Source organism: Pituophis catenifer, unplaced genomic scaffold (genome assembly GCF_029215685.1).
Source record: "Pituophis catenifer annectens isolate HBS135680 unplaced genomic scaffold, rPitCat1.0.hap2 SCAF_2, whole genome shotgun sequence".
NCBI classification, from domain to species: domain Eukaryota; kingdom Metazoa; phylum Chordata; class Lepidosauria; order Squamata; family Colubridae; genus Pituophis; species Pituophis catenifer.
The window spans coordinates 7192562-7211017 of record NW_027256882.1 but is presented as its reverse complement, the minus strand read 5'-3'; the positions used below and the strand labels follow the sequence as shown (position 1 = coordinate 7211017).

The 18456-nt window shown below is 43.2% G+C and overlaps 1 protein-coding gene across 1 annotated transcript; it reads right to left on the bottom strand.

The window, feature by feature from the left end:
* Positions 1–1912: 1912 nt before the first annotated feature.
* Positions 1913–17152, bottom strand: LOC139309783 (vomeronasal type-2 receptor 26-like). Its single transcript, XM_070933990.1, has 4 exons — positions 16895–17152; positions 5861–6073; positions 4002–4128; positions 1913–2823 (listed from the first exon to the last, which is right to left on the bottom strand). The coding sequence occupies exons 1-4, from the start codon at positions 17150–17152 to the stop codon at positions 1913–1915; spliced, it is 1509 nt and encodes a 502-aa protein (XP_070790091.1).
* Positions 17153–18456: the final 1304 nt, after the last annotated feature.

Genomic DNA, 18456 nt, shown 5'->3' with positions numbered 1-18456 from the left:
CTCCCCCCGGAGATACGGAGGATCTCTGATCTGCGCACCTTCCGCCGTGCTCTAAAGACCTTATTATTTCACCAGGCGGGCCTGGCCTAATTTTCTCCCTCTTTCATAAACGATTTTTTAATTTTTAATATTTTTTAGTATTTGACATATTCAAATTTTAAAATTGGTTTTAAATTGATTGGGGTTTTAATTTGTCTGGGCCAAAACTATTTAATTTGATTTTAATTCTGCTTTTAAATTTTGTATGTATGGATTTTATTGTTGGCTGTTCACCGCCCTGAGTCCTTCGGGAGTAGGGCGGTATAGAAATCAAAACAATAATAAAAAAAAAAAACATGCTGGCTACTAGTTATAACTTTATTTGTTTCTAGATGTTTGTTCACAGATCTATTTTTTGATATATTTTTCCAGTATCTTCCCAGGTATTCATGTTAGGCTGACAGGTCTGTGGTTTCCAAAGTCTGTCCCCACCCCTTTTATTTTTTTCCAAGATGGGAACTTCATCAGCTCTTTTCCAATTCTCTGGTAGTTCCCCGGTGCTCCAGGATTTTTGAAAAATATGATACAATGTTTGTGACATAGCATCTGCCAGCTCCTTTAGAACTCTGAGATGTAAACCATCAGGTCCCAGTGATTTACATTCGTCAACATCAGATAGATGTTCTCTGCACAATTTCTTGCTTATTTTAATTTTTATTTCTAGGCTGTCTTTTACAGTTAGCTTTTTCATAGGTTGGGCTACAGTTTCTTTTTGTGTGAAGACTGATGCAAAGAATAGGTTAAGCAACACTGATTTCTCTTTACAGCCTGTTCCTTCCTTGCCATCATCTCTCTTTAGTGGACTTACTGTTTCCTGACTTCTTTTCTTGTTATTTAAAATTTTTAAAATTATCTTTGACTTTTGTTGTAAGTCTTTGTTCATTCTGAACCTTTGCTTTTCTGACTTCATCTTTGCAGATTCTGGCTACCTGTTGATATTCTGCCTTAGTTATGTGTCCCTCTTTCCATTTTTGTACTTATCCTTTTTGACTTTCAGTTTATCAGAGAGATCTTTATACAACCACGCTGGTTTCTTCTTGGAATTCTTGTTTATCTTTTTCAGTGGTTTTGTGTTAGACTGGGCTTTTATAATCATATTTTTCTCTGTTTCCCATGCTTCTTACATTCCCCCCCGCCCCATTTAGGATTTTTGTCCATGAAATTTTGCTCAGGGTCTCTCTGAGTTTGTTAAAATCAGCTCTTTTAAAATTTAAGATGCTGGTTGGATTATATTGTATTGCTTGTGTTTGCATTATATTGAATTCTAGAATGACTAAACGAAGAATGAATGCATGATGCTCCTATAGAGAATCCACCTACTACTGGAAATCTCTCTAATTTCTTTAGGCAATCTGAGATCATCCAGGATTTATAACTTTGCCCAATGCCCACCTGGGTTGCAATCTTAATGACAATCTCAATGATGTTCAAACAATTTTCACTTTTATTATACAGGAAGGGTAAACAACATGACCACAGAAAAATGATTTGGACTCTCCCAGAGAAGGGGATTGAAGGAATCTTGTTGCTGAAAAACACAACTAAAATAATGGAATTTGAAGACTGCCCAAAGGTCCCCTCCCCATTTTTTTTTCGGCATATCTACAAGATTCCATTGCACAAGTGTCATGTTTCAAATACCTGGACATCGCATCATGGGCCCAATAGGCTAAGGGCATTAAAAAGATATGCTGCTTTGAGAATTCAAAAAAACTGAGTGAACATCTTAGAATTTTATATATCAAGATTGGGGACATTATCTTATAAACAGTCTTTAATTATTTCAAGCAATATCATTGGCCCCCTTGTGTATGGAGAGGAATTTGAATCAACTTCGAGGTGTGGAACTAATGAGACTTAAAATTCCTCTGTCTCACATTTCTACATTTCTTCTGGTTGTCATTTGCTCCTTTGTATTCAGCTCTGGCCTCAGGATGATGATGTAGCACTTGGGGATGAAGATGCAGCCAAGCAGACCAGCGCTGGAGGACAAGATGGAGAAGACCTGCACAGCCACCATGTATTTCCCTTTGGTGCTCAGGTAGGTCGGCACAAAACTCACCCAGACACTGCAGAAGAGGAGCATGCTGAAGGTGATCAGTTTAGCTTCATTGAACGTCCCAGGGAGATTTCTGGCCAGGAAAGCCACCGTGAAGCAGATGGCAGCCAGGATGCCCATGTAGCATAGGCTGATGTAGAACATGACAACAGAGCCTTCATTGCATTGCAGGATGATTTCTCCCGGCTGGGAGTGGAGGTCAGAGTCAGGGAAAGGGGGAGAAACTCCTAGCCAGACAGAGCAGATGATAATTTGGACAGCAGAAGACGAAAGGATGATGGAGTTGGCCAAGCTCTTCCCCAACCATCTCTTCACTCGGTTTCCCGGTTTTGTTGCTAGGAAAGCCAACACCACCATGATTGTTTTAGCCAGGAGAGAAGAAATGGCAGCTGAGAAGACAATGCTGAACACTGCTTGTCGGAGAAGGCAGGTGGCTTTCCTTGGTTGACCAATGAAGAAAAAGGAGGACAAGAAGCAAAGCAAGAGAGAGACCAGGAGGATGTAGGAGAGGTCCCGATTGTTGGCTTTGACAATGGGAGTTTCTCGGTATTTAATGAATATCATTAAAAAAAGAGCTGTGGTTAAGAACAAGAGTAAGGTAAAAGACACAAGGATGATGCCCAGATATTCTTCATAAAACAGAAAGGTTATAATTTTGGAGATACATTGGACTCGGTCCTCATTTGGATATTGATCAGGTGGACACTTGGTGCATTTTTCTGTATCTGAGAATACCAAAAGGATTATTATTATTTTTTTTAAAAAATCTCCATTCACATTTTAAGAAGAAGCTCCTTGGGACAACAGCTGTTACCAGGAACATCTTCCCAAATTAATGTTTTAACATCTCCTCAGAATAAAGTTAATAAGAATATAATTTTTGAATATATAAATATATATCTGAGATCTATGGAATTTGGGCAGAACCTACATAGAAACCTACAGTGTTAGAAGTTAATAATGAATCAGTTAATCTTCCTAATTACACTTCCTGAATCCTGAAATATGGCAATTCTTAATCTACTGGGTTTAGAAGATTTGTGAAATCTCAAAAGCTAACAGAGAAAACCAGTTCTGCAATGAATCAGTGCAATGTCTTGCCTTCAGAAATTGTGGGTGCCTGATTGCTGGAGGCATTTAAGAAGAGACTGAACAGGCATTTGTCTGGAATGATATAGGGCAGTAATGGCGAACCTATGGCATACATGCCACAGGTGGCACGTGGAGCCATATCTGTGGGCACACGAGCGTTGCCCTAACTCAGCTCCAGTGTGCATGCCAGCGCCGGCCAGTTGATTTTTGGACCTTCCGGTCCCACCTGAAGTCGGGAAATGGGCCATTTCCGACCTCTGGAGGGCCTCTGGGAGGGTGGGGAAGGCTGTTTTTGCCCTCCCCAGGCTTCAAGAAAGCCTCTGGGGCCTGGGGAGGGCGAAAAATGAGCCTACCTGGCCTACCATGCCATCACATGCCAAAAGTGGGGGAGCAGGGGGTTGTGTGTGCATACGTGGGAGGGGGAGTAGGGCACTTTCAATTATGGTGTGGGCATGCGCACGTATGACCCCCTGCTTTTGGCATGCAACAGCAAAAAGGTTAGTCATCACTGGTATAGGGTCTCCTGCTTGGACTAGAAGACTTCCAAGATCCCTTCTAACTGTTATTCTGTTCAGCAGATAAACCCAAACTATAAAACTGTAAGTAGTAAAGCGTGCCCAGTCTGCAAAACAATCCTACTTCTAACAAATCCCTCTTTTTGCTATTCCTCCTGTGAAATAAATTGAGCAGAAGATGAACCCAAAAAAACCCCAGTTGGGCTTCAATTTCTCAACTTGCACTTTCATGAAAATACTTTGGATGAGTCCACTACCAAAAAACTGCCCCCCCTCTTTTTTTTGGTGTGATCCACCTTCCTGAGTGGAGATGGTCCCCTCTGGACAAGGAATGCAGTTGTAGCAGCAAACTGGCTCTCCTTCTCGAGCCCGCTTGACAAATCCAGGACGACAGTTTTCCACACATTGGGACTGTGGCAGAGTCTAAGCAGAAAAACAAGGAATGCCAAAGAAAATGTGTTAGGACTCACCATCCATGGAAAACAAAGGTCAAAATTTATATTCGCAAGAGAGTCTCTGGCCTTCATTTAGCTAAGTTTGAACTCTACAACTAGCAGCAAATAATTGCAGGAGATACAGCTAGTCACAGATTCTTCATTTAGTTCATCCCTTTAGCTTTTGGAATATCTCATTGATATTCAGTAGTGGCCAAAATTGTGGAAACCTTTTGGGAAAAGTGTATTTTTGAGGTTTGATGGCTAATAACACCACTTTTTTTTTTTTTTTGGAGTTTCAAGATAATCCTATTCCACTGCTGGAATGGCCTGGGAATAGCCCAGACTTTAACCCAATTGGAAATCTAGGAAGCCGAGCCAATTAAAGAAACTTGCTAGTCAGAAGCAACCCAACAATAAAACCCAGTTAATAGAAGCAACCATTCAATCTTGGTTTCACATTAGAATAGCTGCAGAACTAAAAGACTTGGTTCACTCCATGAGAAAACGTAAGGCTGTAATTCATGCTAAAGGTTACCCAACTAAGTATTAGCTGACATGGTGATAATTTTTGTATATCTCGGTTTTTTTCTACGTGTTTCACTTTTCTTCTTTATACTTTAACTCCTATTCTAATAGCAGATTCTTCATAAAAGTTGCATTTCATTCTTGATTAAATTATCTTTCCATTGATATATAATTGTAGGGTACTACTCCAAGAACAGCTTGACTCTGTCTTCTTTGTGGAAGCCCCTTAGATATTGCAACACTTCAGTCATGTCTCCCCTGGTCCTTCTATTCATTAACCTAGACATACCCAATTCCAGCAACTGTTCCATGTAATGTACATTGGGTAGGAAGTATCCCTAGAAATCTCAATTATTTGAAAGGACTGTTTTGTTTATGCTGGATATTCAGTACTGCATCCACTCTTGAGGTTCTAGCATCCTTGCGCTTCTACTGAAATGTTGGACTGACTTTAGACATTCTTCCTGTTTCTCTTCTCATTAATAGCAATAGCAATAGCGCCTATATACCGGCATATAGATGTATATGCCTTACAGTCATCTCTAAATAGTTTACAGAGACAGCATATTGTCCCCAACAAGCTGGGTCCACAGAAGAAGGAGAAGAAGGTTTGGTGTGAAAAGAGGGAAAAGAGAGGGTAGAAGAGCAATCCCAAATGTAATTAAAATGTTGGAACACTGCTATCATGTCTCCCCTAGTCCTTCTTTTCATTAAACTAACTAGCAGCAACCGTTCTTCAAATGCACTCTTTCTAGAATTGCAACAGAATTTAACAGAATTACCTTCTCCTTTGCTATTCTAGAACAAGGAAGAAGCACACTTTCTTCCTTGTTCTAGAATGAGTCTATCATTACCACAATCATTAGTATTTGGAAATCTCATCAGTTTTATGTAAATTCCAGATTGCAGAGGATGCAGAAAAGGGCATGGCCTGTGTGCTGAAACTTTGTCACCTAGCACCTCATGTTGGACAATGCAGAATCAGCTGAAAACAGTACTCTATATTTTAACATGCAAAGGACCCTTTGATCAATAGTACTGATGCCTTCTAAGCAGTCTAAGAAAACTGATACATCTACTCGTCACATTTAATTCCCAATGAAGGTCAACCACCTTGGTGATTGAGCTTGGCCAACTTGAAACGGGTGCTCAGGCTTTTGAAGGTAGAGAATGGACACCAATATTTCTCCCACCTTATTGAGCGACTTTAGCAATAACAGAGTATCTTTATTGACTGTAAATCTCTGCTTTTCAAAACTCCCCAGTTTCTCATCGAAGGGATCCAACAAGGGAAGAAGCACCCAGCTGATGATGTCCAGATCTGCTGTTACATCTCCATTTTGGTCCACATACAATTTCCAATGGGAAATATTGCAAAACTCATTCTTCTCCATAAAGGGATGGAACTAAAACAGGAACATCCAAGAATTTCAAAAGAAGAAAATTTAGTTTCTTATCCCAGGTGGTCTTTTCACATTTGAAACTTTCATCTACGGTTGCCTAACTTGCAAATATTGTGAGTTGGGAAAAGAAGCGTTAGCCACTGCCTTCAAAAGTGAAAAAAGCTCAGATAAATTGGTCAATCATGTATTGAAAAAAATATGTATGGACAAAATATACTGTATTTTTCGGAGTATAAGGCAACTACCTTTTTTGGGGAGAAAAACAAGAAAAAAATCTGTCTCTGCCTCCCAGCAATTTGCATCCTTGCAGCAAATGTGGTGCGTGGCAATAGGCTATGGCAATCCCTGCAGCCTGAAACAACTGATGGTCGGGAAGCTGATCCAACCAACAATCACTTGGGGGTTGCGGGGTTTTTTAAAATTGTCTATGTCTAACCTTTTAAGGGGTTTGGGGAGGGGGGAGGGGGGTGGTATTGGAATTAGGGGCGTGGGTTTGGGGGATAACCCACCAAGGGGAGGGTCGGGCCCGGCCACGACGCGCGGCGGGGCGGGTGGGGGACCCGGGGGCAATGGAGGGGGTCGAGCTTGTTCGGACTGTGTTTTTACCATCAGTACTGTGAGTGGGAGGGGTAGATATGGCGGGAGCAGGGGGCCATATCATGTTAAGGGAGCACGCACCCGCTGTCTCCAAGCGGTAGGGTGCTCCGGCCCCCAAGGCTCCACCCGTTTGCCAGGTTGCACAGATCCTCACGGCCCGGGCCTTCGTCTGATGTTGTGCAACGCCAGGTCCGTAGTAAATAAAGCCCCCCTCATCTGTGATCTTGTTCAGGAGGGGGGAGCGGACCTGGCGGGTATTACGGAGACCTGGTTGGGCCCGGAGGGAGGGGTCCCTCTGGTAGAAATGTGCCCACCAGGCTTCCGCGCATTCCATCAGCCGAGGTCTCGAGGGAGGGGCGGGGGAGTAGCGGTTATTATTAGAGAAGGCCTTAGGCCCAGGGAGACCACTGTACCTCAGACAGCTGGTTGTGAGTCCCTCCTTGTGAAGTGGGGCCATGGGGTTCAGATGGGCTTGCTGATCACGTACCTGGCTCCCTGCCGCATGGCAGCAACCCTGCCTGAGCTACTCAACGTTATTGCTGCGGTGGCGGTTGATACCCCCAGACTTATGGTCATGGGGGATTTCAACCTGCCGTCCGTGGGCGAGACGTCTGAGGTGGCTCGGGAGTTCATGGCTTCCATGACGGCCATGGATCTGACCCAACTAATTCATGGCCCTACACACACTGGGGGAAACACACTGGACTTGCTTTTTGTCTCTGGACAGTGGTTGAGTGATCTTGAGATAGGGGATGTAGTCATCGAGCCCTTGTCATGGTCGGATCACACTCTCCTTCGCCTTGACCTTCGTACCGCGGCACCCTGCTGCAGGGAGGCGGAACCGATAAGATGGTACCGCCCCAGGCGCCTGATGGAACCCAATAGGTTCCAGACGGAGCTTGGGCCAATTCCTGAGGTTCTGGCTCACGCCTCGACTGGAGACCTAGTGGCCGCCTGGGATAGGGCGGCCGCTGGGGCCCTGGATCGAGTCGTGCCTTTGCGGCCTCTGACCCGGCGCGGATCTCGCCTTGCTCCTTGGTTTACCGAGGAGCTGAGGGAGATGAAGCGCCGGAAAAGACGCCTAGAGAGTAGTTGGAGAGCTAGTCTTTCTGAATCGGACCGGACACTGGTTAGATCCCATATTAGGACTTACCTAGTGGCGATAAAAGCAGCAAAATGTACGCATTTTGCTGCTCTTATTGCGTCATCAGATAATCGCCCGGCCGCCCTGTTTAGGGTGACCCGCTCCCTGCTCCACCAGGAAGCGCGGGAGGACCCCTTGGAGGGAAGAGCCGAGGACTTTGTTCAGTATCTGTATGACAAAATCACTCAGATTCGGGAAGGTCTGGACTCTGACTGGGTAGATCCAGCGAGAGTGACGGAGGCAGGTCTTGAGACTGTTATCTGGGATGAGTTTGATCCTGTGACCCCAGATGACGTGGACAGGATTCTGGGTAGATTGAACGCGACCACATGTTTGTTGGACCCGTGTCCCTCCTGGTTAGTGCTGGCTTCCCGGGAGGTGACGCGAGGCTGGCTCCAGGGGATTATAAATGCTTCATTGGGTGAGGGTGTCTTCCCCGCCGCCCTTAAGGAGGCGGTGGTGAGGCCCCTCCTCAAGAAGCCTTCCCTGGACCCGGCAATATTGGCTAATTATCGTCCAGTCTCCAACCTTCGTTTTGTGGCGAAGGTTGTTGAGAGTGTGGTTGCGGGACAGCTTCCCCAGTACCTGGATGAAGCGTCGTATCTGGATCCGTTCCAGTCGGGTTTCAGGCCTGGATACAGCACGGAAACGGCATTGGTCGCGTTGGTTGATGATCTCTGGAGGGCTCGGGACAGGGGCTGCTCCTCTGTCCTGGTCCTGTTAGATCTCTCAGCGGCTTTTGATACCATCGACCATGGTATCATGCTGCACCGGTTGGAAGAGTTGGGGGTGGGAGGCACCGTACTAAGGTGGTTCTCCTCCTTTCTCTCCGACCGGTTGCAGTCTGTGTTGACAGGGGGGCAGAGGTCGACCCCGAGGCCCCTCATATGTGGGGTGCCGCAGGGATCGGTCCTCTCGCCCCTTTTGTTCAACATTTATGTAAAGCCGCTGGGCGAGATCATCCGTGGTTTTGGGGTGGAGTACCATCAGTACGCTGACGACACCCAGCTGTACATCTCCACCCCGGATCACCCCAACGATGCCCTTGAAGTGATGTCCCAGTGCCTGGAGGCCGTACGGATCTGGATGGGGAGGAACAGGCTCAGGCTCAACCCATCCAAGACCGAGTGGCTGTGGTTTCCGACGTCCCGATATAGTCAGCTAATGCCATCGCTGACTATTGGGGGCGAATCATTGGCCCCCACGGATAGGGCTCGCAACTTGGGTGTCCTCCTGGATTCACGGCTGTCGTTAGAAGAGCATGTGACGGCCGTGTCCGGGAGGATTTTTCATCAGGTTCGCCTGATCCGCCAGTTGCGTCCCTATCTAGATCGGGACTCCCTACACACAGTCACTCATGCCCTCGTTACTTCTCGTCTGGATTACTGCAACACTCTCTACATGGGGCTCCCCTTGAGGTGCACTCGGAGGCTCCAACTGGCGCAGAGTGCGGCCGCGCGGGTGGTGATGGGAGCGACATGGAGTTCCCATGTGACACCTCTCCTGCGCGAGCTGCACTGGCTCCCGGTGGTCTTCCGAGTGCGCTTCAAGGTTCTGGTTATCACCTTTAAAGCGCTCCATGGCTTAGGACCTGGTTATTTACGGGACCGCCTGCTACCACCAATAGCCTCCCACCGGCCAGTACGCTCCCATAGAGAGGGGCTCCTCCGGGTGCCGTCGGCCAAACAATGTCGGCTGTCGGCCCCTAGGGGGAGAGCCTTCTCTGTGGGGGCACCTACGATTTGGAACGAGCTCCCCCCGGAGATACGTAGGATCCCGGATCTGCGCACCTTCCGCCGCGCGCTTAAGACTTTTCTATTTTATCAAGCTGGCCTGGCCTAAATCTTCCCCCTTTTTAAATGTGGAAATTTTAAATTTTTAAATTTTAAATTCGTCTTTTTATAGGGGTATGGGTAAGGCATTTTAAATTGGGGAGCCATTTTAGATTTAATTCTGTTTTAAACGTATTTTAATTGTTTATATTGTATGTTTTTTAACCTTGGCTGTGCACTGCCCCGAGTCCTTCGGGAGAGGGGGCGGTATAAAAATCTAATAAATAATAATAATAAAATAATAATAATCAGCTGCTTGTGCTAATCAGGCTGTGCTGATGCTGAAACGGGCTGTTTGCTGCAAGGAGCCAAATTGCTGGGAGGCAGAGGACAAAGGGTGGGGTCCGGTGGGTGGGCGGGACTACATTCATTGTATACATTGAACAAAGAAACAAACAATGAGATTATTCATAAATGCCTTGGAGGAAACAAGAAAGCATGGAGTTCTCAAGAAAAAAGTTGCCAGGCTAATCTTCTCCCATGTAAACCAGATAGGAAACTAATGAGCTAATTCTACATTATTGTAAGGTACATTAAGGGACTCTTACAAGTCTTATGAGAGTCCAAAAGGAGTTTTTTCAAAAGGCAACTGGACTTTATGGTGCATTTTTTTAAAAACAGATGTTTCACTTATCATCCAAGAAGCTTCTTCAGCTCTGAGTGGATGGTGGGGAATGGAAGGATTTATACCCCTTGCAGATAGCTGGTCATTTGCATTCCTTTAGCAAGTTGTTGAGGCCCCCTGCAGTTTTATTTATGCCATCTGGGTCACCTGAGTATTGCAAATGGGCATAGAGCCTTCTTGGAACTGCTGAAAGGATTGTATTGTAGACTCTAGAATGATGTTGTATCCCTCCCCCTCTGTTGAGAGAGGGCTGTTCAATTTTGACATAGTTGGCCTCTTTGACCCCTCTTTCGAATCAGTGGTCCTCTCTGTCCAAAATGTGGACTTTGCTGTCTTCAAAAGAGTGGCCTTTGTCTTTTAAATGCAGATGGGTCTAGTCCTCACGGATTTGTTCTCCTATGTTGTGCCATTTGTTTATGAAGTGGAAAGAATACAAGGTACTTACTATATGACTTCATGGCGTCCTTCAAACGGATGAATATAAAATTCTACAATGCTACTCATAATACTCTACCAATACTGATTTATTTAAAAATATCCACATTGTTTTAAAATTAGTCATTTTAACATAAATATATGTGTCATAGTGCCCACTCTTTGGAAATTGATTGATTGATTGATTGATTGATTGATTGATTGATTGATTGATTGATTGATTGATTTGAACTGTTTGCTACCCATCTCTCCTTGAGGTGACTCTAGGCATCATACAACATTAAAGCCAATAATACCATAAATAATGTTTCTAATCACAGTAAAAAAAAACAGAGTTAAAAGGATGGGGAGGAAAGGAACAGGATGTGGCACCACAGGAGCCTGAGTGGCGTAGGAGGCTAATGCCTCCTACTAAGGCAGCATTTAACATCCAGCTGCCTGCAATTACTGCGAGTACAATTCTCACCAGGCTCAAGGTCGACTCAGCCTTCCATCCTTTCTAAAGTGGGTAAAATGAGGACCCGGTTTGTGGGGGCAATAAGCTGACTTTGTATAAAATATACAAAAGTATGAAGGCTATTGCTTAATGCACTGTAATTTATATGCTGCCCTGAGTCTCCGGAGAAGGGCGGCATATAAAAATAAATAAATAAATAAATAAATAAATAAATAAATAAATAAATAAATAAATAGTGCTCTGGTGGATATGGGATCTTCTTTTAATCCATCAACCACCTCCATTATGACACACCCCTGTGAGGGCTGCAAGCTATCTGGAGGAACCAGGTCCTCTGGCCCTTAGAGAAGGTCAGAAAGGAGGATGCAGATCTCACCTCAGGGGGAAGATGTTCCAAAGAGCAGGAGCCATGGCAGAAATTGCTCTTTCCCTGGATCCCACCAGCCAGAATTCCAAGGCTGCCAGGACCCACAGGATGCCTCTTCTGCTGCCAGAGTGCTCTGGGACAATCCCGTTGGGATGAGATCGAGGTGAAATCGACTTACCCTCCCTACCAGTTCGGAAGTGCACACACCACCATCATCATGTGCGATTTTGGACACTGCTCATGCAAACCAGAGCCAGTGCAGTTTGTCACACTAGGGACACCCAGAGCTGCCTGCCCTGCTGCCCTCTGGACCAGCAGTAGCTTCCGAATGCTCTTCAAGGGTAGCCCCATGTAGAGTGCATTGCAATATTCCCAGCAGAAGATGACTAGGGTTTGAGTGACTGAGCATAGGGCCTCTTCATCCAGGAAAGGATGCAACTGGCATACCAGACATAGTTCTGCAAAATCTGTCATAGATGTGACTGCCACCTACTCTTTGAACAGGAGTCGAGAGCTCAGAAGAATCCCAACGTTATGGACAGGTCTTTCAAAGGTAGTGCACCCCCATCCAGAATTAAAAATGTTAAATTTCCGGTTCTGAAAAACCATGCAGCTAAAGACACTTGATCTTGCCAGGATTCAGTCAAAGATTCTTGTTCTCCATCTCCAGAACTTTATTTCCTGAATTATTAGATTGGCCTTTTGTGGTACAAGGAGGTTGAGAAGGTTCTTCTCCATCTCCTTTGGCATTTCATGGATTCTGGTAGGGACTACATACCTGCCACGGCTGCAGCCTTGGAGACCCCAAACTCTCTTCGCCCTGCTTGCTTCTCCTTCTCGATCTGGAGAAATATGCAGCATTCAAGGTATAGGCCAGAGTCTTAATAACACTGTGTAAATGACAGTGAACAGAAATAAATTGACTCCTCCACTCCGTCTCAGACTGCAGGAGAGTTTTCTGGGTGCATCTTTTCCGGCCTTTGACAGTAAACATGTGCTTTGCAAAAGAACAATGAAAACACCGATCTTCAAATTTCACTAAGTGTTTGTCTCCAAAAACATCGTCTTCATAGGCATCTGGCCTTGATTTTTGCTGAAAAGCAAAGCTCCAAATATTATGGACGTATTTGTAAAGGCTCTCCCGTCCCGATACCAAATACGCAATAGTTTCCACAATCCAGACTTTCCCTCCAATAGGTCCTGGCACATCTTCAAATGTTAAGTGTAAAGTAAGAATTCTGTCCCAAACGCTAGCATAACCTATATAGTTTACAAAGACATTGACTTGTCTCCACTTAGAGATGGCATCCCTGAGGGGTGATGTCTGTCCAGTTGCTGAGAATCGTTGAGATATAACAACACAAATTCCATTCCTGACAAGCACAGGAATAAAAGTCCTCATGAAATTCTCTCCTTCCTCTGTGTCCGACGTAAAGAGCCCAATCATGGTCCATCTGAAATGGTGGAGCGCATGAACAATTGCTGGATATGCAATCTCTTTTTTGGGGAAGATCCGGTGGAAAAAAGGGAATAGACTTTTATCATGCAGAGCCTCTGAAACAATGGCATCACTGATCTGAAAAAGCAATGAAAATGCTATGCTATGCTATATTTGGGGTCAGATTAAGTCCAAAACACTAGATTTTAATAAATCCAATTTATTACTCATGAACATCTTAGAAAAGCTTATTGTGGTGGCACAATATTTACTTCAGGACTCTTCATTAGCCCTGGTAAGTCATTAATGTCTAGACTGAATGAAAATGGAGTAAGTATGCATCCTTGTCTTATCCCTTAGTAAGTATTTATCTTTGTTCTCTTGTCTTTATTGAGTCCAGACTGCAGTTTCAAACATGTGTTTGTAAAAACGGCTTTAAGCAGAACAAATGCTTCTCTCGTCTGTTCCCAACGAATCCATAAGTCATATAGGTTTTATCAGATGTAGGTAAAATACTCATTCGGATTCTTTTCACAAATCACAGAATTGTTCACCATGGACAATATTATTTTGATTAAGAGTTTCTACAAACTCCACCTCAAAGTGTTACTGTCGTACAAATTAAAGAAGGAGAAGGAAAAGGGGATTATCCATCAATTGGAAGATGCGGAAGGAAAGATATTGAACAAAGAGGAGGATAAACTTGAACTTGTTCGAGAATATTATGAGGCTCTATACAAGGAGGAGGAAACTCCAAAGGAGAAAATCAAACAATATTTGGCAAAGGAGAAACTCCCGCAGATAAAAGAGGAGGAAAGGGAAATGCTTAATAGGGAGATTACAATGGAGGAATTAAGGAGGGTAATATCTAAATTAAACAATAATAAATCACCAGGTCTGGATGGTCTCCCAGGAGAACTGTATAAAAATTGAGACCTGGAAGAAATACTCTTATCAAAATTGTTGGTAATATGCAATGAGGCTCTGAGGGGATCCAAAATTCCAGACTTGTGGAGGGAGGCGTATATTGGTAAAAGAAGGTACCAATTCGAAACAAATAAAGAATTATAGGCCAATTTCCCTACTCAATACAGACTACAAAATATTTATGAGCGTAATCACAGGAAGGATGAAGATAATATTAAATAATTGGATACACACTGACCAAAATGGATTTCTCCCGGGAAGGCAGATAAGGAACAATCTGAGAGTAGTGATAGATGCCTTAGAATACTATGAAACACATTCGGAGAAACAAATGGCACTAGTCTTCCTAGACACCCAGAAGGCATTCGATAATTTAAAGGTTCTCCTAAGAAGAATTAGACATAACAATGAAATAAGAGGACTGAAATCAGGAGTGAAATATTTAAAATTCAGGCATTTGCTGATGACGTTGCATTAATTATGGAAGAACCGTTAGAAATGGGACAAAAAGTCTTGGAAGAATTGGATGATTATGGAAAGCTATCCAGATTTAAATTGAATAAAACCAAAACCAAAATATTAACCAAAAACATATCAGAAGGGCAAAAGAGAATATTAGAAGAAACTTTGGGCCTGCAAATAGTCAAAAAGATAAAATATCTAGGAATCTGGATAATGGCGAGGTGTTCGGCCCTAAAAGAAGATAATTATGTACCATTATTAGGGAAAATTAAGCAAGATTTGGAATGGTGGGGGAAACTACAACTATCACTGCTAGGTAGGATAGCTACCATAAAGATGAGCATCCTACCTAAGCTGGTATATCTATTTCCAACTATGTCAGTTAATATAGATAAAAAAAAAAAATTCTCAGATCTGAATAAGGCCACAAGGAAATTCATTTGGGGAGGGAAAAAGCCGAGAATCACACTTCGAACGTTACAGGAAAAAAGGAATAAGGGTGGATTCGGGCTCCCAGTGTGGGAAATTTACCATAGAGCTGCCAACCTAGTGTGGTTAAGGGAGTGGGCCACATTAGGAAATAAAAGAATTTTGACATTGGAAGGGTATGACCTGCAGAAAGGCTGGCATGCCTATCTGTGGGACAAAGAAAAAGGGGCAGGGACGTACTTTCATAGGCCCAAAATTAGAGATGTACTAATGCAGACCTGGAAGGAAATTAGACATGCACACTACACCAAAATTCTGAAATGGACCTCCACAATGGAGACAATGATTTATCCGAATATGCTGGGTATCGAGAAAATGTTTAGATATCAAGATATCTTAGATGATAGCGGTAATCTTAAAATGAATGAGACCTTGAAGGAGCAAGGGATCCACATTGACTGGTGGCCCTATCTACAAATTAAATCACGATACAAGAAGGATAAGGAGGAATGTGGTATAGAAATGGGGACCAATGGATTCGACAAGATATGGATGGGAGTAGAGAATAAATTATTAGCCAAATTATATTCTTATCTGCTTGAATATGATAGGGAAGGAGAAATAGTTAAAGATCAGAGGATTGCTTGGGGGAAAAATATCGGACATAACATAAATTTAGACAATTGGGAAGCAATTGGAATAGTAACCTCAAATTGACAAGAGCAATAACATATAAGGAGAACCAATATAAAATGCTGTATAGGTGGCACTTAGCGCCATCCAGGATAGCAAAAATATACCCGAACGCAAGCCCAAAGTGTTGGAAGTGTGGCCACTGTCAAGGTACCTTCTACCATATGTGGTGGTCGTGTCCTGAAGCGATGAAATTTTGGAGAACAATACAAAGATGGATTCAAGAAGTAACAGAGCAAAATATTAATCTGGAGCCAGAGACTTTTATCCTGGGAGTACCAAAAAGAGCATACGGGAAAAAAAAAGAAATATTTAATCACACACATCATCACAGCCGCTAGATTAATATATGCAAAGCTTTGTAAAGAGAAAGGACGCCCAATGGAAGAGCAGATAATTAGTAAAATATTAGAATGCGCAGAAATGTGCAGGTTAACACATGTGTTAAATGAGAATGAGGACTCGGAATTTTACACGGTATGGGAAATGTGGTATAGGTGGTTGGAAAATAAATGTAAATGTTAATTTGAGCTAAGGGGGTTAGTATCAAACCATTTATGTAATATATGTATCTTAAGTAATAACCTACGTTATAACTTACATAGTAATAACCCATAAGTAATTCATATCTTAATCTTAAAATATTTATGTAATTTGTTAGATACTACTTATATAAGTATATAACATGGTTGAACGTAGCCAAACCGACAATGTTGAATTGTACTATTATGTTATTCAATAAAAAATTCTAAAAAAAAAAAAAGAGAGTTTCTGCAAACTCCACCTCAAAGCATTACCTTCCTTTTTTACTGAAGACTTTTTTGATTGAACAAGGAGTCCCTCCTCATCTTCACAAGGACACAGTGGAAGCCCCCAAACAATGGGGATGGTGTCATAAGAGGATATGACTGCTTTCTCTCCCCCCCTTCCACATGGACTGTCCCAATCTACAGCCACAATGCCTATAAAGGCCATGGTGAAAAGCAACTGTTGAATTTGATAGACAAAATAAAGGTAACCGTTGCCTCTGTCCGGTCCTAGGGACTGGTGCTCATCTCTATTTCCTAGCAGAGGGAGCCAGAGCTGTCTCAAGATTTTTCCATGGTCATGTGATCAGCATGACTAGAACCCGAGAAACATAGAACACTGTTGCTTTCTCACTGAAATGGTACCTATGTATCTATTTGTTTTTGCATGCTTTTGAACTGCTAGGTTGGTAGGAGCTGAGCCTAGGATGGAAGCTCACCCCGTCACATGGTGCTTGGGTCTCCAACTTCCAATCTTCCAATTGACAAGTATCAACCCAGCATCTTATTCACTAGGTCACTGCACCCCTCCTAGACAAAATATGGTTGGATTTATGGCTCATACACTGCAACTCCACTCACTTTGCCAGAAAGAGAAACACACACACAAACCTGTGGGACTTTGTAGGCGGCTACTAATGTTGACATCTGGATGGAGATGTCCATTTTAGCTCCATCAACAAGAGTCAAAAGGTTTTCCTTCCTTCCACAGCTGTAGTTGGGAACGTTGGCTTCTCCAGTAGAGAGCATGTCCAACAAGGCTTCTGAAGTGCCAAGAGCATCGACATAGTTGTCATGGATGTTGTAGCCTAGTGTGAGATTGTGCAGAAGCTGGGGATTCTGGTTGATCATTTGAATGGCAAAAATCATGATTCGCAGTTTAAAATGATTTACCGTACTGTAAGAAATGTTCATGTTCTCATTATCAGCAGAAACAATTAATTAAATGTAACCCTATTTGTCTCCACAAGCCTACTGAATTTTAAGGCAATATAGATCCAAAGCCAAAGGCAAATGATAGCCACCCATTATCATATAATTTTTATGAGTATTGAGAAGATTGGATGGAGATAGTCTTCCACCATAGTTAAGAGTCACAAATACACCATTAATTTGTAACAGTCCTAATTTTCCTTTGCCCAGTAACCTGCGCGTAAAATCATTCAATCATTAAAATGAAGAGATTGTTTCCTTAAAGGTAATGGTAAAGGTTCACCTCGCACATATGTGCTGGTCGTTCCTGACTCTAGGGGGCAATACTCATCTCCATTTCAAAGCCGAAGAGCCAGCGGTGTCTGAAGACGTCTCCGTGGTCATGTGGCTGGCATGACTAAATGCCAAAGGCACATGGAATGATGTTACCTTCCCACCAAAGGTGGTCCCTATTTTTCTACTTGCATTTTTTATGTGCTTTCGAACTGTTAGGTTGGCAGAAGCTGGGACAAGTAACGGGAGCTCACCCCATTATGCAGAACTAGGGATTCGAACCGCTGAACTACCGACCTTTTGATCGATAAGCTCAGCGTCTTAGCCACTGTTTCCTTAGTGACCTAGAAAAGCAACTGTAGAAAGTCTAGAGAAGGAAGGACTAGAGGGGAATATGATAGCAGTCTTCCAGTATTTGAGAGGAGAGGGTCACATTTATTGCCACAAAGAGGAGGGGGTCAATTTATTTTCCAAAGCACCACAAGGCAAGACAGGAATCAATTGATGGAAACTAATCAAGGACAGAAGCAACCTGAAGTTAAGGAGAAACACTGAGGACAATTAACTAGTGTAACAGCTTGCCTTCAGATGTTGTGGGTGCTTCACCATTGGAGGTTTTTAAGAAGAGACTGGACAGTCACTTGTCTGAAATAGTATAAGTTCTCCTTGAGCTGAAGGCTGGAACAGAAGACCTCCAAGGTCACTTCCAGCTCTCTTCTTATTGATCTATACCTCTATGGATCAGAAATTGGATATCAACCAGTAGTTATTTAAATATGGAAATGGGCTGGACAGAGGCATCTATAACCTTTTCAACCATTACTTTTAACCAACCTCAGAATTCAAGTGATTGGAAGGGAAAGGATAAATAATCCGGACTCGTTTCAGGTTTTATTTGCCTCATATTGGGATTTGAGTTTATTCCACAAAAGAGGAAAGCCATAGAAATCAAAACAATTCAAGACATT

Coding starts and splice junctions, on each gene's coding strand:
- LOC139309783 (XM_070933990.1), bottom strand. CDS start 17,152: ATGATTTTTGCCATTCAAATGATCAACCAGAATCCCCAGCTTCTGCAC. Junction 6,074..16,894: donor CCGCCTACAAAGTCCCACAG/GTTTGTGTGTGT, acceptor TTCCTGTTTTAG/TTCCATCCCTTTATGGAGAA. Junction 4,129..5,860: donor TGCTAAAGTCGCTCAATAAG/GTGGGAGAAATA, acceptor TTTTCTGCTTAG/ACTCTGCCACAGTCCCAATG.